The sequence below is a fragment of the Felis catus genome, chromosome A2 (assembly GCF_018350175.1).
Source record: "Felis catus isolate Fca126 chromosome A2, F.catus_Fca126_mat1.0, whole genome shotgun sequence".
NCBI classification, from domain to species: Eukaryota; Metazoa; Chordata; class Mammalia; order Carnivora; family Felidae; genus Felis; species Felis catus.
In genome coordinates, this window is record NC_058369.1 from 49,016,935 (window position 1) to 49,042,560 (window position 25,626).

At 40.8% G+C, this 25,626-nt stretch overlaps 1 protein-coding gene across 13 annotated transcripts in view; it reads left to right on the top strand.

Moving 5' to 3' along the window:
- The window catches only part of GRM7 (glutamate metabotropic receptor 7), a 1,171,176-nt gene that overhangs the window by 894,381 nt on the left and 251,169 nt on the right, over window positions 1–25,626 (top strand). For all 13 annotated transcript variants that reach the window (XM_045053189.1, XM_045053190.1, XM_045053191.1 and 10 more), the window contains one exon: window positions 2,403–2,542. In XM_045053189.1, coding sequence (XP_044909124.1) covers window positions 2,403–2,542 — 140 coding nt within the window. The remainder of the gene's footprint in view (window positions 1–2,402; window positions 2,543–25,626) is intronic.

Below are 25,626 nucleotides of genomic sequence, written 5' to 3' on the forward strand. Positions count from 1 at the left end.
AGAAGCAGAAAGAATAACTTGATAAAGGTCGCACATATAGTAGGTGGTTCTTGGAATTAAAACGCCTTCTTGGGGATTCCAAAGCCAGTTATTAGGCACTATTCTAGTTTAGTTAGCTGAGTGACCCTGGGGCAAGGAATTTCAACCTAAGTGTACTTTGTGAGCTGTAAAATTAAGAAGTTTGGTGTTCTGTGTCCTCCAGCTCTTGATTAGTTTTCTATTGCTACTTTAAAAATTCCATAAATTTAGTGGCTTAAAAAACATACATTTATGATCTTATTGTTCTGTAATTCGAGAGTCTGACCCAGGTCTCACTGGGCTTTAGTTAAGGTGAAGGCAGGGCTGGTTCCTTCAGCAGGCTCTGTGGAAGAATCTGTTTCCTTGTTTTTTCTAGCTTGTGAGGGCTGCCTGCCCTCCTGGGATCACAACTTCTTCCTCTTTCCTCATTTGATTCCTGCTCCCTCTTACCTATAGGGATGATTATGATTGCACTGTGCTCACCCAGGTAATCTAAAATAGTCTTAGCCCATCTCATGATCCCTCATTATTATCTGTAAAAAGTCTTACCATGTATGGTAACATTCACAGGTTCTGGGGATTAGGACATGGAAATACTTGGGGAGCCATTATTAAGCCTATCATAAGCTCCATTTCTTTTTCATTTTTAATAACAAAATGTCATAAAATACTGTGCCCAATGGTTGTAGGATGGTGTGGAGTTCTTTAACTGTTCCTGTATCCTGCCTATATATTGAACTGCCTCTTTCACTAGAGGTAACTTTCTGCACAGGATTGTAGCTCTGTGTGTTTCTGATGACTTAGTATGTTGTCTCTCTTTCTGGACCCATTTTCTAACTCTGTTCTGTGTTAAGTGATCATTCACTTGTGGTCACCCAGCATCATGCCTGCTTCCTTAAGTATAGGTGCCTTTTTTTTCCATCCATGTTATTAATGCAAATATCATCTTGCCCCAAATTCTGCAGAAGCTAATGACCTTGCTAACCAAATGTAGAGCTTTGCCATCATAGGGTCTTAAATTTATAATGAGAGTTCTCAAAAGGGCTTCATTCTCATTACCCGAAGTTACCCTACCCTTCCCCATGAAAAATTAGCAAGATGAACTTCTGTTCTTAGTGATTCTGTTGCAGCTTATAAATGATCTTTAACTTACTTATAAAAGACAGGAAATATACCATTGTTTTCTATGAAAATTATCAATCCAGTATTAACTTACAGAGCAGATACCAGTCATATACCCTGAGGCCAGTGGTATTTATCCTATTGCCAAGGGATCTTAAGAGAAAGAACACTCATTGTGCCAACTTTTGATGAATCCTTTGTAACTATTGCTAAAAGTAAGCCGAAACCCCATCTTTCCTTCTCTATATATGGTTTTTCAGTTGGTACATGTGGTTAATACTAAGGAGCTTTTCATTAATATCTAACTTCCAAAAGATGTACACACACATACACACACCCAGACACACAACAGATGTATTAGTCTTTTTAAATTGACTTCAGTGCCTAATTCTGCCAAAATAATGGGTTTCATCCTAAGACCCACATTTTAAAAAAGTAAGACCCACACTGAGATATTGAGAAAAGAATAATATCTATTAAACACTTTCCAGGTTTATTGCTCAGCATTTTAGACTCATTATCATTTAAATTAGAAATAATCAACAAATATGTTTAAGTGCAATTAATATCTAAGTACATATTTAAATAAACTTTTTTCCTTGTGTGCTTGTTTATAATTTTCTTAGATTTTCTTTTAAAAATCTATTAATCATTTTTGAAATGGTTCTTTACTAACCACAATCATTAGGTGGAAACTAAAATAATAATACAAGTTAAGATAGTCCCTAGAAAATAATGTATTTAAGGGGCGCCTGGGTGGCTCAGTCGGTTAAGCGTCTGACTTCAGCTCAGGTCACGATCTCACGGTCCGTGAGTTCGAGCCCCGCGTCGGGCTCTGGGCTGATGGCTCAGAGCCTGGAGCCTGCTTCCGATTCTGTGTCTCCCTCTCTCTCTGCCCCTCCCCCGTTCATGCTCTGTCTCTCTCTGTCTCAAAAATAAATAAACGTTAAAAAAAAATTAAAAAAAAAGAAAATAATGCATTTAATTTTCTTCTCAAGGGGGACAGATTTGTATAAAATACTAAGAAATACTGAGACATATAACTTTTCAAAGGGGGTGGCTGGTCACCTTCCACCCTCTGTAATAAGAATCCGCAGACCATAGTGCTGACTTGCCTATTGCCCATTTGGGGGGGAGCCATTAAATAATGGGGTTTTCCACCAGTTACCTTGCTCATCAGCTGGTTTCTGGACCATCACCCAAGGCCTAAGAGGTAGAAGGAATCTTGTTTATGAGATCTGTTATTTTCTTGCCTCCCTCAGGTAGTGCAGGCACCCCAGTAATGTTTAACAAGAATGGGGATGCACCAGGGCGTTATGACATCTTTCAGTACCAGACAACAAACACCACCAACCCTGGTTACCGTCTGATTGGACAGTGGACAGATGAACTTCAGCTCAATGTGAGTACTACTTGTTCCTCTTCCTTTGCTCATGTGATGAAAGAGCAGACTTAAAATACGCTAAATTAGGCACACATTCCTTGCTCGTATGTTTGCATGCATATACAAGTGAGCATACATTATGTTATAATCATCTGTAGCAACTGATAATCCATAGTAATAAGAGAATGATCATGATGAGGATTATGAAGATAAAAATGTGTTTTGAATTTCTGCTGGGCATTATACTCAGGACTTAACGTGAATGATCTCATTTAGCCTGAGACTTGGATTGTTTAACCAACAAGTTACCAGCTAATATGTTAAAAGATCCTTCTCTTGGTCAGGTTTTCTTTCTTTCTTTCCTTCCTTTGTTCTCCATTTGGTGATAAGTAGCTGCTTCCTTGTGCAATGTTATGTCAAAGTTCACCAGCCAGAGCTATCAAGAGCTCGTCTGTAGTCAAACACAGTTAGGATTATTTAACTTGTTTCATGAAGAGAAGCTCCTGTCAGCAAAACTTCTTAATTATGAAAGAGTTCAGATGTCATTTATTATATGTTTGGGGCTGAGATCGGTGATTTTTAGGAAGTTTAGAGAAACAAAGGCTTTGGCTTTGATCCTCTAAGGAAATAGACATAAGGTGATGGTTGTACATCTTGGTGATGTTTGTTCCAAGGATGGGAAGATAAAGGCTGAGCAAGAGTTGTCACTAACAAAGAAGTAGTAGGCACTTTCGAGAGCTGAAAAAGGGAGATGTCATTTTTGTGGTTGCAGAGTATCCTTATTTCTAACTAGTTCCAGACACAATTGTGGAGTGGCCTTGTTTTTGTCCTGTCCCACCTTAGTCATTGAGTGACTTTGTCTGATTATCATTTATATTCTAGTAAAGTTGTTGATGTTCTGTTTGGAATGTGCCTGCCTCAATATTAGCTAACAGATTTCTGGCCATTTAAAACAATTTTTTAGTTTCTTAATACGTCAGATTAAACATTCAGTGGTGTTCTTCTAATAATATTTCCAATGCCCCATTTGAAATTATTGTTAATGTAAATAAATATACCAGTCTTCACAGCAGCAAAGAACATGAGCCAGGATACTTCCATCCTGGCTGGGCTACATAGCTGGAACTCAGCATACCACACATCCTCTGCTTTCCCCCCTCTCCCTTAAATAGGCCAGGCCCCAGCTTGGTGCTTGGGATCTTGGAACCTAGGGCAACAGAAGCTGGAGAAGTAAGAGTGTTCTGGGGCCACTGTGCTAAGGTGGGCTGGATAGGGTTACACTTCACAAGATGCTGTAGCAGGTCCCTTCCTGCAGTGGCCTTGCAGCTGGGCACATTGGGCACGGCTTACAACTTGGGTAGAACATCCCAGGTTCATAAATGCTATATCATGTATGAACACATGATCTCCTTTTGTCCAGAAGGTTCCTGAATTACTCTAGTTGCTTCAGAGAAATGGAACTAATAGGATAGATGATAGATAGATAGACTATAAGGCAATGATTCCCTCAGCTATGAAGGATAAGAAGTCCCAAAATGTATAATTGAGAAGCTGGAGACCCAGGAAAGCCAGTGGTATAATTCCAGTCTGAGTGTGATATCAGGGGAAGACTCATGTCCCAAAGGAAAGATAGGCAGAGAGGATTCTTTCTTACTTAGCCTTTATGTTGCATTTCCACTTTCAAACTTGTTGAGGTATACTCACACTGGAGAGAGCAATCTGTTTTATACATTCTACCATTTTAAATGTTCATCTCATTCAGAAACACCCTCAGATACACACCTAGAATACTGCTTAACCAAATAGTTGGGTACCTCATGCAGATAAAATGAACTATCACAGGCCCTATCCCAGAAAATTCCTTCTAATGCTTCTTACAAAGCTGAAAATTAGGCTAATACCATTTATCATTCTACACCTTTAGAAGGCATTTTGGAAATTTCTGAGAGTAAGGCTTCTTGAGAGTGTAATATAGAATTAATGTTATGGGAGTGGGGAGTTTGGGGCATGGTTTATAAGAAGAGAGGATTATTCATAAGTGGGAGGACTGGAGGCTGATGCGGCCACCACAGATCAGTTACCTCATTTGTACGGTGCCCGGCCTAGCTCTGCTCATCCCTGTCTAATTCTTCCTCTCCTGAGATCTTCCATCCAAGTGAGCTCACACAATGATTGAGTCCAGAAGACTGTGATGGAGCCAGACCGCAAGTGTGAGCCATGGCTAAGATGTGTGCTGAGTACCAGAAGCAAAGGAAAAGCTAAAATTATCCTTAACTTTAAGTGTAATAAATTTTGAGCAAAAATAGAAAATGAAAGCAAAACAAACAAACAAACCAAATTCACCAGGTAGACTCAAGGGGTAATAATGAAAAGCAAATCAAAGTAGCATAATCTGGCTGACATACCCAAAGTGTGTTTTGATTGGGTGTTGCCTATGGCATACAAAGATGGATCAGTCAGAACTAAATATAGGGAATCAAGGTCTATGGTACACATGTGAAGTGAGGCTTATTATAAAACCCACAAGATTGTATAGGTACATTAATCTTTGCTAGCATAACCCCCTGCACCAATGTTAAATTCCTGGCATGTATAATTTGTTCATTTTGTCCATGCACACAAGAATCCCAACCATGCTTCACCAACTTCAAATATTACCTGGGAATTCCTTTTTTTTTTTTGAGAGAGAGAGAGAGCATGAGCAGGGAAAGGGGGCACAGGGAAAGAGAGAGAGACAGAGAGAGACAGAGAGAGAATCCCAAGCAGGCTTCATGGAACCTGATGCAGGGCTCAAGCCCGTGACCCTGGGATCATGACCTGAGCCAAAATCAAGAGTTGCACACTTAACTGACTGAGCCACCCAGGCGCCCTTACCTGGGAATTGTTAAGCCCACAATTTTTAATTTTTTTTAATTTTTATTTATTTTTGAGAGAGAGACAGAGTAGGGGAGGGGCAGAGAGAGAGGGAAACAGAATCTGAAGCAGGCTCCACACTGTCAGCACAGAGCCCAACATGGAGCTTGAACTCATGAATGGCAAGATCATGACCTGAGTCAAAGATGTTTAATCACCTGAGCCACGCAGGTGCCCTTTAAGCCCACAATTTTTAAGAACCAACATCAATACCAATTTTATTTTTCTTTATTTGGTTTGTATTTTATCCTTCATAAGAGTTGTTTTTGATTAGCCATTTAACAGGTTTTTCATTTTTTGTTTAAAAAAATTTTTAATGTTTATTTTTTTGGGGAGAGACACAGACAAACAGAGACAGTGTGAGCAGGGGAGGGGCAGACAGAGAGGGAGACACAGAATGTGAAACAGGCTCCATGCTGTTAGCTGTCAGCACAGAGCTCAATGAGGGGCTCGAACTCAGGAACTGCGAGATCATGACCTGAGCCAAAGTTGGACACTTAACCAACTGAGCCACCCAGGCACCCTATTTTTCTAATTTAATGCATTTTTTGTTTGTTTTTAATGCATCTATGACATGGTAAACATTTCAAGAGGCAGTGGGTGCACGATGGGGAAGAAAACACATGTGGTCCCTGTTCTCACAGAATTGATGATCTGGAATGGTGGTACGTGACACAAAAGGAAACAGAAGATCCCAAAGTTGTGAGAAGAGGCATGGAGCAGGGAGAATAATGGAAGTGGAGAAAGACTTCCCAGATGAGAAGCTAGCCATGTGAGGAGTATGAGTGATCTACCAAGCAGATCAGGAGGCTGACATTGCAATGGCATGACTAAGGGAGAGGAGGAGGAGTGGTAGGAAAGGTTAGAGCCATTGCTAAGACACACAGCATAAAGTCATTTGCAGGCTATGCTAAAACATTTTTAAAATTTTATTCCAAGTGCATTTTAAAGCCATTAAGAAGTATTAAGCAAGGGAGTGACTGGATCAAATTTAGGAATAAAAAATTACTTTGTCTGCTAGGAAGGTAATGAATTGGAAGAGGTAAGAGTGGGAGAGGAAGACCACCTGAGAGTTGATTTGAGCTGTCTGGCTAAAAAAGGATGGTTAGCGCAGGGCTTCTCAAACTTCAGCATATAGCAAGATCATCTGGAGTATTTGTGAAAACGTACCTTGCTCGGGCCCACGCCCACAGTTTCTGATTCATGTGGTGTCTGTCTTGATTGGGTGGGGACCCCAAAATGTGGAGTAGGGATTGAGTTGAGGCAGGTGGCATGGATGGTGAAAGGATTCACCGAAGGCACAGCTAAGGAGTTCGAATTTTATTGGATGCACCGCCAGGGAGCAGTGGGAGGGAGAGCAAAGGAGAGATTCTCCAAGGAGACAGTTGATGGGGCTGTTTTTTTTCAACGTTTATTTATTTTTGGGACAGAGAGAGACACAGCATGAACAGGGGAGGGGCAAAGAGAGAGGGAGACACAGATACGGAAACAGGCTCCAGGCTCTGAGCCATCAGCCCAGAGCCCGACGCGGGGCTCGAACTCCCGGACCGCGAGATCGTGACCCGGCTGAAGTCGTACACTTAACCGACTGCGCCACCCAGGCGCCCCGATGGGGCTGTTTTTAAAGGGAGAAGGTGGGGAGGTATGGAGAAGTATGGAATTTCCCTCCTTTGCTAACTGTGCTTGGTTATAAATAGCCCATTGGTCATTTAGGGCCTCTGGATATTTTGCGGTGGGTTGCCTCATGGTCCTGTCTATATTCAGCCAGGAGGTCTCTGTGGACCCTTTTACCTTGATCAAGTTTCCATTGTTCAAACCTGTTGTCCAAAAGTAGCCTCTAAATTCAGAAGGTCTCAGAGTGGGAGGAGGCTGAAGCATTTGCCTAAGAGTCTCTGTGTAATGCTGGTGGCACTTTGAGATCCACTGGCTTAGAGAGTGTAGTGATAGTGGAGGTATAATGAAGTGAGTAGAAACATATAAGTGTCTAATGCATATAATACACACGTGTATATATATTTACATACAAATATCTTAGAGGTAGAAAAGCATAATGTAGTGATGGCTTCACTTCTGGTATTGGAAGAAAAATAAGAATCAAGAGTGAACCCCACATTCATGGCCTGAGTGGCTGTGTGGATGATAGCCACATAAGATGTGGAAGGCTGCTCACTGTAGCAGGGGTCAGGGGGAAAGTAAAAGTGAGAATCCTAAGCTAGTGTTCTTAAATGTGTAAGAGCCAAGATGAACTGGATTTAAGTCTGAAGCTCAGAAAAGAGTTTTGGCCTACAGTTATTTAACAAAAACACAGTTAAGTTGTCAACCTATAAATGACATTTAAATCCATTAAAGAAAAAAAGAATAGCTTAGAACCCAAGGCCTCAAAAACCTCACAGGAAATGGTACAGCTCAATTCCAGCTTTTCAACATAGCATCCAGCTTCAAATACTCGATTTCATGAGCCTGGAAAGTTGGGGTAAACATACACTTTGGCTTTTGTGTTTGCTAATGGAAGCTAAATCAGGGAGACACAGCCTTAGATGGGAATACTTCTTATTTTGTCATGCTGATCGTGTTGTGTCATGAAGAGCATACAGGACACCTGAGTTCACAGGTGGATCCAATAGTGTCCGCTTGGTCCTGCATGCCACCTGAAGGTATAAATGCGCCAGGACAGGGCCATTTTCAGAATGGTGAGAGGCTGGATTAATGCAATTCAGGAGAGCTGCAAGGATAACTAGCCTTGATAGGCGATTACCCTGTTGACATCTTTTTTTATGGGATCCTTAGGAGATCATGAAGTTGAATGTAAATCCCAAAGGAAAGACAAAAGAGGAGATAGAGAACCCAGAGGCCACTCCTGTACCCTGCCCTGGACAGCCAGGGCCATGCCCAGGCAGCCAATCCAATGGTTGGTATCTTACCTAACATCACCCTACACATAATGTTCCTTTTGCTATAATTATTCTGATTCAGTTAAAAATTTTATAAGAGTGTAATTGGGCAAACTTAGTTTTGTATGTTTGCTTTCTTTTCTTCTAGTCAGAAGAACAAAACAAAGCATTTCAAAATGGCAAGTGTACTTCTCATTTACAAAGACTCAGGAATATGCTTTCAATCCCCAGTTAGATCATCTCTAGCAAATAAAATTTTCACGAGCACTTTCTCTGTGGTCAGTAATTGCAAATGAGTTTCTGAGCCAAGAAATGAGAGTTTTAAGAATCCCAGCCTATTGAGCAGACTGCTCTGCTATTCGGTATCCAATCCTCTGGAAGTTAGGTTCCTAAGAGTGTGCTGTTTGCTAGGGACCGTGGTCATGCTCCCTTATTGCTGGAGGGGTAGCCCTGGACACTATCTCCTCTCTGGACTAAGAGAGGACCACATGGTTTGCTACTAGGATATTTCTGCACTAACAAGATTTCATCACAAGGAAATCATAAAGAGTAAAGCCATTTACTCTCTCAATTGCAACCTCTACAGAAATAATCCTGACTTGCTGTCTCAGGTTTGTATTTTGCTACACAGAGATTCCATAAAACATGATGCCTGGTGGAAGGGCAGGAAAAGCAGTAATGAGACAAATAGACATTGGTTATCTGCAGTGTGTCAGGATGGATGATAGCTAGTGGAGCTGCCAGGATAGAGGACAGGCAGGCCCTGAACTTGAGCTCATGGACTGGGATAAAGGGTCTGTAATGAATATACCGCATATAAAGGGCTTAAACATTATATAATCTAATGTGTATTTTTTTAACATTTATTCATTTTTGAGAGACAGAGACAGAGCATGAGTGGGGGAGGGGCAGAGGGATGGAGACATAGAATCTGAAGTAGGCTCCAGGCTCTGATGTGTCATGTCAGCACAGAGCCCGATGCGGGGCTCGAACCTATGAACCGTGAGATCATGACCTGAGCTGAAGTCAGATGCTCAACCGCCTGAGCCACCCAGGCACCCCAATCTAATTTGTATATTTACATTTGATTTATGTTTGGACAGCATTTTGAAGCATAGGTGGTAGTTCCCAGATAGGAAAGAAGAAAAATGTTTTACAATGCATAATGTAGTACCATTTAAAATTGAGATACGGGAATATGTCAGAAAAAAAGACAAGAATGAAATGGAGATGCTTATCAAAATTCTAAATGTATGATATGAAGTAAACTCTACATTTGTGATGTGTATTAGAAATAAAGATGATTTTTTGTCATCTTTCATTTATTTACAATTAGTAGGAAATTAGATGTGCCCAAAATGTTAAATTTTCAAATAACTGAAATTATTGAAAATACCAAAATGTTAATTAGAGTTTAAGAATAATGAGTACTCTAAGTAGGCACCTTCCTGCGGTGAATTGCACTGTCTTACATAAAAGGCTCTGAATGATTATTACTTAACCTTTCCTGGAACCTCAATCATCTGCCATTCTGTAAAATAGTCTGGCTTATTGATCTTGTGAGGTACGTGAGGCTTGTTAGCTTTTTAAGTGATTTGTTCCCCCCATTGAACTTACTTTCCGCCTATAGACTGAAAGCTCCTTGAAAGTAAAACCCAAATTTTAGTCATTGTTTTACATACACACTAACAAAGTACCTGGCCTCCGGTAGGCATCTGGGTTTTTTTGCTAACACAAAAAACCATGTAAAATGAATATGATCTCTTTTTAATGACGGACAGTACCTACAGCAAGCAGCCTCTTCTTCCTCCCTATGGGAAGAGTACCCAAGTGTCCTTTGAGCCATATGGTTTGTGCTGGATAATTCACAAGACCAGGGGTGGGATCTGATTGAGCTTAAGCTGGTTGCCAGGGCCATTGTAATGGGATTGGTACCAAACTAAGCTTGCCCAATCAGGATAAAGCACTAGATGTCTGGTGGCTAATCTGGGATACCAAGAAGCTCTTGTCCAAAGTGGATGTGACCCTCTGGATCCACAAGGAGCCATTTGGAGGCCACAATGCAGGAGCGCCAGGGAAGAGGAATCAAACTTGGAGAGAGAAACAGATCTAACTTACAGTTTTTGAGCCCTAGGAAAAGCTTGTTGGAAGCCATGCCTTCTGGACGGGTCTGTTATCAATAAATCAAGGGCATTTGAGTATTTTTCAAAATATTCCCAGATCAGAAATGAAAAAAGAATCCACCTACCCTCAATAGGCAGAATTTTTCACATTTCATTAAATTGAAGTAATCAAAATGTAATTTTAAATGTTGAGATTTTGTTAAATATTGAATCTTCCTCAGTGCTTAGAATTTTGGCTCTCACAGGCATCTGAAGATATAAAAAGTACAGTTAATTGCTGAAATCATTGTTTAATCAAATTATATATGCCAAAATCAATACTTACTTATACCTGCATATAAAACTTCTAATCACTCTATTATTTCATAATTGCAATGGTAAAAATGTTTTTTAAAAATGTAATCACACTGATAATTTACTGTATTGCATGAACTATGAGATAATAGATAGCCATAATCAAAGCAGTGTTGACAGGGAGGAAAATGTGTGTAAGTTGTCAAAACCTAGAACTTCTTTAGGTTCAGTTTGCAGTCTTAAAGAATCACTTGATTGTGCATCCTAATAAATAATAATGAATAACCCTTATCTTACAATTTATAGTTTTCATGTTATGACTACAAGTCATGAAGCTGACCTGATTAAATGGACCTGAGTCTCAGCTCTACTACTTACTAGCTGTGAAGCAGTGTTACAATAGCATGAATTCCATAAGGTTATTGTTAGAATTAAATGTAGTGATATATGTAATGTACTTAAAACAGTGCCTGGCACATAGTAAATATTCAATAAATGTTAGCCACAGGAGCAACAATAATTTAACATCCCTAGTTGCTAACATTATCTGTAACTGCTCAAAATGTCAGTTTCTAGTATTTAGCCTCATTATCATTTTATACCCCTGCACCCAGTATAATGCTTAGTATATAAAAATGGCTTGTTCTGTATTAACTAGATGAGGAGATAAACAGACAAACCATTGAATTACCCCATAAATGACCTAGGGGTGATGAATGCCAGTTTTGATGTAGAATTTCCAGTGTCTGTTGGATGAATGGACGAGAGGATTTGTCCAGAGTTCTACCCCAATCGGCAATTTTATATGATTTAGGGATTCATCCGAGAACTTGGTTTACCAGACAGGTTCCCAGTTCCATTTTGTACGTGGTATGTAGGTAAGCTGGTTCAAACTGCAAAGATAGACTGCTTTGGTCTCGGAATGATAAGGCAAGTCAGGAAAAAGGGAGAAAGAAGGATAAAAGATGGCTTTAGTTTTGTTTCAGTTGATCCTTAGTTTTAGAAACCTACCAGTGGCTCTTGAGAACATGGGGTGGGACTACTGTCCTGAGGGATCAAGTGGGAGAGTCATTGGCTATGTTGGTATTGGTGAAAGTAACTTAAAACTTAAGCCATTGAAGCTGGTTCCATCTGCCACCTGCTTCTCTACCCTTTAATGCTACCTTAGTGAAAAAGTCAAAACAGCAAAAGATTTAGGATCACAGCATCTGGTGTATAATCATTCTCCTTGCAGTTGTTAGATCTGTGAACCAGGACAAGGAAGGTTTCTTTGAAAAGATGACATTTATCCTGAGACCAGAGTCACAACAGTTCTTTGCATTTGTCAGTAAATTCTAATTTATGGTCTGAATCTAACATTAAGTACTGTTTTCCAATTGTCAGGCAGCTTGAGACCACAGATCCCAAAATGAATACAGTCAGCAGGTATGTTTAAAAAGTTAATGACTTTGGGGCACCTGGGTGGCTCAGTCGGTTAAGCATCCGACTTCCACTCACGTCATGATCTCACAATTTGTGAGTTTGAGCCCCACATCAGCCTCTGACAGCTCAGAGCATGGGGCCTGCTTTGGTTTCTGTGTCTCCCTCTCTCTCTACCCCTCCCTTGCTCACTCACTCTCACTCTCTTTCTCTCTTTCAAAAATGAGTAAACATTGAAATGAAATAAAATAGAAAGTTAATGACTTGACAGTATTTTAAAAATCAATAAATTCCATAAGAATAAGTATATTTTGGCCTGGTCTTTTAAAAATCAGAAAATCTGGCGATAACATGCCATTATCCCATGCTGTAACAGCTGGCTGGAACTAAGTAGCAAGTTCCCACTTCAGACAAAGTATGTGTTCTCCCAAGCTGCCAAGCCCACCACTACCTTACTCCTGTCATTGTGTTTCATTCTCCTAATCTAGATTTAGACTAGATTCTAACTTATTTCCACTTATTTGGTTTGAGCATATGCTTGACTTTTTTCTCTGGAAATTGGTTTTTAAAAAGCAACAATAACATACCAATTTTGTTAATGACCCCAAATGCCCATAAGCATAAAAAACATTTTATTTAAAAGCATCAAGTAAAGCACTTAGTAAAGATAGTGCTTTTGTTTGGAAATACGTATTTGTACATATTCTGAAACATATTGAAAATAAAAGAAGCACATCACCCTTGCATTTGTCAGCATTTTTTCTAGTAGTCAGTGGTGTATAACTGTGTTCAGTCTATGAACGTCTGGAAGATGAATGGTATTTATAATTACCAATATGGCTCCACAAACACGTAAACAGAGAACTCTAAACCCCGACTTTTGTTTTGGCATGGTAGGTATTCACACAAGTCACTTCAAGCTTATGAATATACAACCACGTTGTATAGGGAAATTGTTGGATTTTATTACTGTGTGCATTTTGAACTCAGGCATAATACACCGGCAAGGAGAAATAATCAGAAGGACAAGTGGAAAGAGTTCAACTGTTAGAACAGGGGCTTTCAGCAGATGCCGACAATCCAAAATTATAGTAAGGAAAGAGATGAGTTTATGGACCCTCTGCCTGACTTTTTGCCCTGTGAAGCGAAAACTGCTAGAATGATCCAATCATGTTAAAATTAAAATATAGGAATTTGATTTGACATGTTTTCAAACGCATGGAAGTTAGTCTTAACAAGTGAGGCCGTGTCAGAAGGCCGAGCTAGAATCTGCCTTTGCCACTTAGTGCTTTAGCAGATCTTCTAACATCCCTGAATCCCAGTTCCCTATGAATTTAAAATAAAGTGAAGTCAAGCAAACAGCTACTTCACAAGAACACTTGGAGAATAAATTGCAATAATTTCCCTGATGTAAGAAAGCCTATGGCATTTGTGGTTGTGTTTCTTATATGCGTTTTTTATGGGTGCCGTAAATAATGCCTAGAAATTAAGTGACTGAGAAAAGCACAAATGAATCCTCTTAGAGGTCAGAAGTCAACATGGGTCTCACTGGGCTTCAATCAAGGTGTCACCAGGGTCTTGTTTCTTTCTGGAGGCTCCAGGCGATCGTGTGTTTGCTGCTCATTCAGGTTGCTGGTAGCATTTGGTTCTTTGTCATATGGCACTGAGGCTCTCTCTTGGCTGTCAGCTGTGAGTTGATCCCAGCTTCTAGGGACTGCCTTCATGCATTGGTTTGCACCCCCTTCTTCCTCAAAGCCGGCAATGACAGGTTGAGCTTCCCTCATGGTTCCCGTCTGCACTGCCTTCTCTTTCTCTCTCTCACTGGTCCTTGCACCTTCCTCTTCCACTTTGGAGGGCCACTGTGATACACTGGGCCCAGCCACATAATCCAGAATAATCTATTTTTAAGGTCTGTAACCTTATTCCATCTACAGAGTCCTTTTTGCCATATAGGGTAACATATATACAGGTTCAAGAAATTAGAATGTGGACGTTTCTGTTTGGAGTGGGTGCAGATTATTTTGCCTAACCACAGTCCTTTACTGCATAACTCTTTACCTGAAGTCTATAACATCCATATCATATTCTGATTATTCATAAATAAGGAGTTAATATAGTTGTGTAGAGGTTTATGCAGTTCTCTAAACTTAAGCACTTTTGGTGTCTAAATGAGCTAATGTGTTTGATTAATAAATGTTCTAATCCTATTTCTAGAAAAGTCTAGGGAAAAATCCTGAATTAAGAACCTTGAATTAATGAGAATTAAACAGAATCCCCCCCAGGTGAGGAGGCAGCACTGAAGACTATCAGGAAGAGTAAGTGATGCCAGCACAACAGGAGACTTAGCTGAGCTCCAAGAGGGAGTTCTGTGACCTCCAACTTTTTATCAGTCAGATAATATGGCCCAACCTGCTTATTAAATGAAACTCCCAAAAGGATAGTGAGGGACAAGGCTTCATCTTGCATTAACTCATTTTCTTTTTTCATTTGTCGGGAGATAGTAATTTGATGATACTGACGTTTCCCAATCATCCTATCCCCAATTAATTAATCTTTTAATTCACACTCTTAATCTAGAAGATTAATTCTTTTAACCTTTTGTTCCCAATATATCCCCCAAGTTCCTGAGCATTCATTTTGATTGCATTAGTTCTCTTTAAGTGGCAAAGCAGAAATGCAGAGAGAGAGAATATATTGGCAGTTCTTTTTTTTAAATTTTTTTAACGTCTATTTATTTTTGAGACAGCACAAACGGGGGAGGGTCAGAGAGAGGGAGACACAGAATCTGAAACAGGCTTCAGGCTCTGAGCTGTCAGCACAGAGCCGATGCGGGGCTCGAACTCACGGACTGCGAGATCATGACCTGAGCTGAAGTCGGTCGCTTAACCGACTGAGCCACCCAGGTGCCCCTAAAAAGCTAAAAACATAGAGTTGCCATAAGAACTAGCAATTCCACTCCTTGGTATATACTTAACTCAGATGTTCTCTGATCCCTGAAACACCACAAGGAGTAGAATATAGTAGTAACTTGGAATATGGGGTGTTTATTGCCAGCTCCCTGACACAGCTACCAACATGCCCTGTTGATAAAGCAAAATCATATTTACCACACAATAAGGGAGATCACCACCTTTACAGAGTCTTAGTAGCCTCTCAAAGGAGGAAGGGCATGTGTGGATTGAAGCACTTCTTTTCATGAGGGAGGCTTGATCAGAATTGAGCAAAGTGTGTGTTATTAGAGTTTCATGTTGCTGAACACAGCAAGGAGGGCTGGGGAGTAAGTATTTTTGAGCAAATAGTCATTTTATTGGAGGGCTTGGGTCAGTAGAGTGATAAGTGATCTGGAAAACGACTTCCCCTATGGCAATTTATTTTCCTGGGAATAGGATGATCTATTATTCAAATAGACACATTTTTAGGAAGTTCCTCATATAAATTACAAAAATATTTGTAACTTCATCTTCCTGGTCCTGAATTTCTAGCATTATGGAACCATCATTAGTGTAGACAGAGTGTCTTTGATCCTTGCATGCAACTTGTTCTCAGGTGGACCGTTAGAATGCTTTTGTCTGGGATAAGCTAACTGTGTGCAAAGTCATTCTCAGTGGAGTTCTGTAACACCTAGCAAGAGGCTATTTTGTGGTATCATTGCTACCCACATGTAAGGATAATTCTTCCTCAAATGTGAAAAGTCACCCCTGTCTTCTTTTTCCATTCTCTCCCAACCTTCAGAACCAAAATAGCACAGACATCAAGGTATATGTCATCTCAACCTACCCCACTTGCTTCAGGAAGCCATCTCCATAACTGATGCTATTAAAGTCCATCCTCTGTTTAAATTAGTGTCTGTGTCCTAATCTAAGTAGGGTCCCTCGTCTGAAAGAGTTCACTTTTCTGGTTACCGTCCTGGAAGGCCCCACTCTTATTTTTCTCACGTAAGCACTGCCCTTCCTAAGGATGCTTTGTGCAAGCCATCTTTCTTTCTTTCTAGTAGCTTATGTGGCATGATGTCTACAAATAGCTTCTCCACATGATCTACATTTGAGAGTAGCAAACGCTCCCGCATAAAAATCTGAATGAGCAGACCTTCCAACCCTTAATTATGTTGTGCATGTTCACATATGTGTTTCCCATGCCTGGGAACAGGTTCCAGCTGGTCTTTCCATGGCTGCACAGATTATTTCTCATCGTTAAGAATAAAAGTGGCTTCAGTGGGTTTTTACCCCCAAACCCACTTAGGCTGTCTCATTTGATGGATTGTGTAGCCCATGAGAAATCTCTGTCTTACTTGGAAAATGAGGTGTGAAGAGCCTGGGAGTGGTGGTCTTCCAGGTATACCCTTTGTCCCAAGCTACACCTCAATCCCAAGAAACTGTCTTGCCTGCCCTGCCACTCCAGACACAGCTCTCTGGCCAATAGGTGTTCATTCTTAACAATTTCTTCAACAAACACTCAAGTATTCAGATGTAGGTGGTGTTTCAATTGCCCTGCTTAATAATCCTCCCCAATATGACAATGAGAAAGGAGTAACAAGCTCAGAACAAGGAAGACAGAAAAGATGCGGTAGGAAAATAAAAAGAACCGTAAATTTCTCATAAATAACAAATGCGTTCTTGATTTATTGCGTGGTGATACTGTAACACAGCCTTCACAATGACTGAATAGGACATAAGGGCCTTTATCTTAGCAGGGAACATGATGTCTGCCATTTGAAATCACACTCTGAAAGCCGGCTTTAACACAGTGATGGATATGCGTTGGAAAGGGAAGTGGCTCTTTGAAATTGCTCTGAAATCATTTATGCTTCAGTAAGAAGCTAGCAGCGAAGTTGGTAAATAGTCAGTTACATGATTTGTGCGCATATTTCCCAATAGTTAATTTTTTCCCATTAAAGGTATAGATCACCTTGGCTATAAATGCCAGTTTACAGAATTCAATCAAGAGTGGCAGATTAGACTGTCAGGAGTCTGGCGAGAAGGGGTGGAACCAATAGTTATTCTCTCTCATCCCTGCTCTTGTTATACAAATGAGTACCTTTGCAACTTGAGGTGACTGCCTATATAGAAAGGAGGCTTGAGCAGAAGACCAACTGATTTGCCTTATAGTCATTAACTTGCAGCATTGTTGGAAAACTATTGAAGATGTCCTAGCTGTCTTGCAAATGTCACTGTCAAGCATCTTATTAGGCATATCCAGTATTTGTAAGTGTTTTTATAAAAATGCATTTGGGGGCACCTGGGCGGCTCAGTCAGCTAAGCCTCTGACTTGGGTTCAGATCATGATCTCACATCACAGTTCATGAGTTTGAGCCCCACAAGGGGCTCTCTGCTGTCAGCACAGAGCCTCCTTCAGATCCTCTGTCCCCGCATCTCTCTCTGCCCCTTCCCCATTTGTGTACTCTTTCTGTCTCAAATAAATAAATAAATAAACAGACATTTATTTATTTTTTTACAATGAAATTTTATTTTTATTATTTTTTTAATATATGAAATTTATTGTCAAATTGGTTTCCATACAACACCCAGTGCTTATCCCAAAAGATGTCCTCTTCAATACCCATCACCTACCCTACCCTCCCTCCCACCTCCCATCAACCCTCAGTTTGTTCTCAGTTTTTAAGAGACATTGATGGACATTTAGGCTCTTTCCATAATTTGGCTATTGTTGAGAGTGCTGCTATAAACATTGGGGTACAAGTGCCCCTATGCATCAGTACTCCTGTATCCCTTGGGTCAATTCCTAGCAGTGATGCTGCTGGGTCATAGGGTAGGTCTATTTTCAATTTTTTGAGGAACCTCCACACTGTTTTCCAGAGTGGCTGCACCAATTTGCATTCCCACCAACAGTGCAAGAGGGTTCCCATTTCTCCACATCCTCTCCAGGATCTATAGTTTCCTGATTTGTTCATTTTGGCCACTTTGACTGGCATGAGGTGATATCTGAGTGTGGTTTTGATTTGTATTTCCCTGATGAGGAGTGATGTTGAGCATCTTTTCATGTGCCTGTTGGCCATCGGGATGTCTTCTTTAGAGAAGTGTCTATTCATGTTTTCTGCCCATTTCTTCACTGGATTATTTGTTTTTCGGGTGTGGAGTTTGGTGAGCTCTTTATAGATTTTGGATACTAGCCCTTTAGACAGACATTTAAAAAAAGAAGTATTCAAAACTTAGGGACTCCTGCTGAAATCACCCTACTCTTACTTGTATCGGCTCCATGTTTAAGTTTATTAGTATTTTTTTAACCTATAGATAAAATTACTGATGGGATTATTTTTAAATAGAATATACTGCTGATTCCTTTCAGTGACCTTTCCTGAAACAGATTTGTGTTATCTGCCTTAATTTTCCTTGCTGAAAAATGGAGAGGAATTAATAGGTCACCATGAACAGGTATCCTGGCATAGGTCATTTCTGAAGAGGCAATATGGCATAGCGTTAACAAGCATGGGCCATGGAGTCAGGCTGCAGGTTTAAATCCTGAGCTTCACTACTTACTAGCCCTACTTCACCTCACTTAACTTGCCTCACTCACCCTCTCTGTAAAGAGGGACTAATAAGGATAGCTACTTATTAGTAGGATTTTCGTGAGGATCCCCTACATGAAAAGTGCCTATGATCGTGGTTGGTATATTCAGTATTTACTAGGACTACCATTATTGTCAGTGCATCTTTTCTTAAAACCTGACTTAACCGGGGGCACCTGGGTGCCTCAGTTGGTTGAGCACTGAACTCTTGATTTCAGCTCAGTTCATGACCCAGGGTCCTGGGATGAAGCCCCACATTGGGCTCTGTGCTTAGCATGGAGCCTGGTTAAGATTCTCTCTCTCTCTTTCTCTTTCTCACTCTGTTTCCCCACTCGTTTGCCCCTTCCTGCTCATGTGTTCTCACTCTAAAATAAAATAAATAAAATAAAATAATTAAAAAAAACCAATTTGAGGGACACGTGAGTGGCTCAGTTGGTTAAGCATTCAACTCTTGGTTTCAGCTCAGGTCATGATCTCACGGTTCATGAATTCAAGTCCCACATCAGGCTCCATGCTGACAGCACAGAGCCTGCTTGGAATTCTCTTTCTCCTTCTCTCTCTGTACCATCCCCCGCCCCCCATCAAAATAAATAAACTTAAACTGAAAAAAAAAAAAAAAGATTTAATCTTGTCATTCTTCTGTGCCAGACCTTCACGCTGTCCTGTCCTTCCTCCAGGATCAGGGTGGGCACTCCTTTTCAGCTTCTGCCTTCTCCCCAGGTAACCTGGGTTCCTCTCCACATGCTTATATTCTGGTAACAGACCTCCCTAAATTGTCATGGATCTGTCACATTCTCTCTGACATTTCTGTCTTACCGTCACTTGGAATGCCATAGTCTTCCAAGAACTTAAACACTGGTCCCTGAAAGTACTCTAACTAGTCTGGAAAGACCCTACATCAAGCATTTCCTCCCCTTTGCCCCACAAGTGGGACTATTCCTCTCCCCCTGGCAAATTCTTCTCTCTAACCACATCCATGAAGTCCTCAATGGCACTGGACCTCCTGGGGCCCAGCACAGTGTTAGACACCAAAGACCTACTTAAAAATGAAATTATTAGCAGGAAAATATTGAAAACTTGGATATCTTCTCTGGCACCAACTTCCTTTTTGTTGGAGAGCTCTGAAATTGCGGTGTGTGGAGAAAGGTCATTATTGAAGCTGGCAGAAGCACCTCTAGCTTAAGTTCATAAAATGCACTCAACAGAGCAAGATGCCCAGTAGTCCAGAGCCATGCATTGCTCAGACCCTCCGGGTTCAACCTCACCCCGAAAGAGGAGTAAGAGGGCACAGGAAGTCTTCCGTAGACAGAGACTAAGGAAGCATTAACTACTCCTCTCAGACCTCCCTGATTCCGATATATACTTCTGCAATGTTACCTTTTTAACTTCCTAATGCCAGCTGGCTTTCAGAATGAATAGACTGAGATCAATTAATATCCAGGATGGCTATTTTCAGAAAGATATCTATGGGTATGTGGTCGGAGTTAACAGGTTTACCTGTGTTAGGTAACTTCTTTAAGAAGGAACCCTCCACCAAGGACATGGGTTTGGGGCTATTTTTAGCCTGCTTCTCATTTTGCTTGTTGCACTTTGAGATGCGGATCTTTATTATTTTGTTTTCTTCTTCTTCACTGTGATCACAACAAAGAAAAAAGCATCATATGTTCCTTTTAAAAATAAGCCTTTTGAAATCTAATTTGAATGTTTTTGAATCCCTTCTTCCAGCCATTTCTCATGGGATTGCTAATTTTCCTCTCCCTCCCGCAAACTCTGTATCCTCCAATTAAAAAGTAAAATCACATACAAATACATTCAGTAAACTTGGTACATATCAATTTCTAATCTAGAGCATGGTACAAAAGGGCATCTAATGGCCATTTGTTAAGGTGCAAAGTCTTTGTATTTAACCATGACCCCTTGTCCTTTCCCCTTGGAAGATCAAGTTCAGAGTGTCAAAACAGATGACTTCATTAAAGCTGAAAAATACAGCTTTCCAACTTGCAACGTGAACTTGGCAGTCCTTCTTGGTCTGTTGTGCTTGTTCTTGCCTTGCAGTCACTTTCCTTTCCTCAGCCCACCGAAACTCGCACTGACAGCATTGTTCAGTAACCATGAATTTGCAGGCGTGGTCTCTCCCAAGCCAACTGGAGGGAAATCTGGGGAATTACTGGCCTGTTGAAAGACCATATGTTTCTGCCATCCTAGGTGGAAGTCTTCACAGTTAAGCACTGGGCTCTGTTTCATCAGCTTTTGTGTTTTGGGGAAGGTACCGACTGGGTAATTGCTCATGACATTAAAAATTTATGTTGCTCAATGTATCAAGTAGACATTTATTTTTAAGCTGTGAGATGAAGGGGTCACTTGAAAAGGGAGAGGGGAGAAAGAACATTGGATTTGAAAAGTAAATATCCTTGCTAATGCTCTTCATTCTGCCAGGGGCGTTATACAAATATTTAATAACCAATAAGATTTGGGACCAACTAGTCTGTACATTCACCAGCCCTTGTTAGACTAGAGTCCTTGAAGGCCCCTGCTGCACTAATCCATGAGTTTCTGAGTCATGGATGGATGCAGGGTCACTCATGGCAAGGCTAGGGATGCAGAGCAGTAGTGAATCCTGGAGGGAGGAGGCAGTGCTCCCATCCAAGTACTAACCAGGCCCGACCCATTCAAATTAGATTTCTATTCATTAAGTGGTATGAAGGCATTTTAGTATTTTAGCAACTCACAAAGTTATTCTTGTGTATGTGACTGCTTATTAGTCCATCTCTGGCCACCTCCCCCAGGCATGCAATTGCCTGCTCATCTTTGCAGGTAGTTCAAATATCACTATCTCTGCAGAACCTTCCCTAATTCCCAAATGATTCCTACTCAGTATCCCCAGAACACTAACCATGACTTTGATACTTAAAATCATATGCTAAGGACCAGAAGACAGTTACATCATGGAAGAGAAAAGAGTATGGTCTCTGGGGTGCAGTGAACTTCTCTGGCCTCAGTGTACCCATGTATAAAGTGGGGACATTTGTATTGTCCTAGTCTACTACATTCTTCAAAAGGCCAATTGTGAGACAAGGATTTGGATGCAGACATTCGGGAGATGATCCCAGCAAACATGTGAGAGGGTAGGGGAGTAAAGCAAGAAGGGATCAGTGCAGAGTGTGGCCAGGCAGGCTTTCTTTGAGGGCATCTGGAGCATAGTCCCACTGGAGATTCCGAGAGAGTATCCAGAAGAGCCTCAGAATCATGGCAAGGAAGCTGGGGGATTTATCTACAACTGCATACCTCACAGGTTGAGGACTGTTCCTTGGGCATTATCTCCCAAGCAGTTCCACCTAAAAATGGCCAGAAGATATCCTCAGACATGGCAACCAAGAATGACATGTCAGTATATTGGAAGTAATTGGCATGTACTGAAACTATCCACAGACTAGCCTCTGAAGTGGGACAAGTTGGTATGAGTAGAGCATGGACAACACCTGCTACAAATACCCCCTTCACAGAGTGTGTGTGATACTGTATGCAGAGGATCTAGCTGTGTGTCTACTCCATAGAGCCTTCTCAATAGTCATTTGATTAATAATAATATTAGGTGACCTTTTTGATCACCTATAGTGACTATATGCCAGTCACTATTTGCATGCCAACTTATTTAACCCTCATAGTTAACTAACAAGGGTATTTTTATTCCTACTTTATAGGTTAGGAAACCAAGGTCCCCAACAATGGTGGTGAAGGTTAAATAGATACTAAGTGGGAGTTATAAATCCAGGCAATCTGGCCTCACAGTCCCCACTCATAGCCACTATGTATTATTTCTCTCTGAGTATAAGGGAAAAAATGGCTGAAAAGATCTCTAGATTTACATAAATGTTAACTAACTCTAACCCTTATTTTTAGTTTGTCACTCAGCCCATTTATATGACCCCAGAAACAGACCTTTGGAATAAAAGACTTGACACTTTGCTTAATTTAGACCAGGCCCATTCATTTGCAGTACACAGTGGATACTGTGCTTGTCAGACACAGATGCCATCATTAGTCAAGAGCATTTACTTGAAGGTTTCTCATGTGGAGAGCTTTGTTCCAGGAGCTGTTGGGAGTTAGAGAAGAAGTGGGGGAGACAGTATCATCCATCACTGAGTCTAACCAGGTAGTACAGATGCCCATAATTTCCTACGTAAGTGGCAGAAATGAAAACTAAGCATGCAAAACTCAGCCAGGCTCCTTAAGGTAACACAGACAGGTTCTTCTTCTTCCCCTGCAATGTGTTTTCCAGGTTCCAGCTGGTGAAAATGCAGATTTAGAGCAAAATAAGAAAAGCCACAAGGGGGAGGGACCATCCTCTTCACTAATGTCAGGGAAGATGGGTTATATATAAACATACCTCAAAGCAATTAGAATCAAATCATGCTTTGGGTTTGGAGCTGTGTTAACAATGACTTGGAGACTGAACTTCAAAGTATGAAATAGGCCCCATAATATCCACTTCTCCAGTGAGCTGCAAGGTTAACTAAAAAGCAAACTAGCAAAATGATGGTCCATAAATGTTATTTTTTTCTTTCTCTGCTTACACTTTGGGAAGAGTAATTCATTGTGAGTATTGCAGACTTATGGCTAGTGGGGGATAGGGGATGTTAAATGTACAGTTTAGAGCTGTGAGTTTCAAACTTTGCCATACATTACTATTGGCATGAATGTTGAAATGGAGATTACCATAGGCAGCCACCAACTCTGAAATTCTGATTCAGCTAAAAAACATTGTTCGGTGTTGAGGAAATTCTGCTGTAGTTGGTGTCTGGAACACATTTTGGAAAGGCTGGCCCCTTATCCATATTTACCAAGGAATCCAAGAGTGAGCTGCATAAAATTAATAAAGTGATCAATTAAGAGCCTACCCACACAGTTACAAAGTGCATTAAAAAAGGAGACACTTAAGCATGGGATTGTGTTACAGTCTGAATAGTTACCTAGATGCTAGTAGTGACGAAGTGTGTGAATGGGTGGGCATGAGTGAAGGCATGAGGGTACAGGGTGCATTAGTCTTCATACTTTTCTTTTTCTTTTCAATATATGAAATTTATTGTCAAATTTGTTTCCATACAACACCCAGTTCTCATCCCAAAAGGTGTCCTCCTCAGTACCCAACACCCACCCTCCCCTCCCTCCCACCCCCCATCAACCCTCAGTTTGTTCTCAGTTTTTTTTTTAATTTTTTTTTAACGTTTATTTATTTTTGGGACAGAGAGACAGAGTATGAACGGGGGAGGGGCAGAGAGAGAGGGAGACACAGAATCGGAAACAGGCTCCAGGCTCTGAGCCATCAGCCCAGAGCCTGACGCGGGGCTCGAACTCACGGACCGGGAGATCATGACCTGAGCTGAAGTCGGACGCTTAACCGACTGCACCACCCAGGCGCCCCTGTTCTCAGTTTTTAAAAGTCTCTTCTGCTTTGGCTCTCTCCCACTCTAACCTCTTTTTTTTTTTTCCTTCCCCCCCCCCCCCATGGGTTTCTGTTAAGTTTCTCAGGATCCACATAAGAGTGAAACCATATGGTATCTGTCTTTCTCTGTATGGCTTATTTCACTTAGCATCACACTCTCCAGTTCCATCCATGTTGCTACAAAGGGCCATATTTCATTCTTTCTCATTGCCACTTAGTACTCCATTGTGTATATAAACCACAATTTTTTAATCCATTCATCAGTTGATGGACATTTAGGCTCTTTCCATAATTTGGCTATAGTTGAGAGTGCTGCTATAAACATTGGGGTACAAGTGCCTCTATGCATCAGTACTCCTGTATCCCTTGGGTCAATTCCTAGCAGTGATGCTGCTGGGTCATAGGGTAGGTCTATTTTCAATTTTTTGAGGAACCTCCACACTGTTTTCCAGAGTGGCTGCACCAATTTGCATTCCCACCAACAGTGCAAGAGGGTTCCCGTTTCTCCACATCCTCTCCAGGATCTATAGTTTCCTGATTTGTTCATTTTGGCCACTTTGACTGGCTTGAGGTGATACCTGAGTGTGGTCTTGATTTGTATTTCCCTGATGAGGAGTGATGTTGAGCATCTTTTCATGTGCCTGTTGGCCATCGGGATGTCTTCTTTAGAGAAGTGTCTATTCATGTTTTCTGCCCATTTCTTCACTGGGTTATTTGTTTTTCGGGTGTGGAGTTTGGTGAGCTCTTTATAGATTTTGGATACTAGCCCTTTGTCCGATATGTCATTTGCAAATATCTTTTTCCATTACGTTGGTTCCCTTTTAGTTTTGTTGATTGTTTCCTTTGCAGTGCAGAAGCTTTTTATCTTCATGAGGTCGCAATAGTTCATTTTTGCTTTTAACTCCCTTGCCTTTGGAAATGTATCAAGTAAGAAATTGCTGCGGCTGAGGTCAGAGAGGTCTTTTCCTGCTTTCTCCTCTAGGGTTTTGATGGTTTCCTGTCTTACATTCAGGTCCTTTATCCATTTTGAGTTTATTTTTGTGAATGGTGTGAGAAAGTGGTTTAGTTTCAATCTTGCGCATGTTGCTGTCCAGTTCTCCCAGCACCATTTGTTAAAGAGACTGTCTTTTTTCCATTGGATGTTCTTTCCTGCTTTGTCAGAGATTAGTTGGCCATACGTTTGTGGGTCTAGTCCTGGGGTTTCTATTCAATTCCATTGGTCTATGTGTCTCTTTTTGTGCCAATACCATGCTGTCTTGATGATTACAGCTTTGTAGTAGAGGCTAAAGTCTGGGATTGTGATGCCTCCCGCTTTGGTTTTCTTCTTCAAAATTACTTTGGCTATTTGGGTCCTTTTGTGGTTCCATATGAATTTTAGGATTGCTCGTTCTAGTTTCAAGAAAAATGCTGGTGCAATTTTGATTGGGAATGCATTGAATGTGTGGATAGCTTTGGATAGTATTGACATTTTGACAATATTTATTCTTCCAATCCAT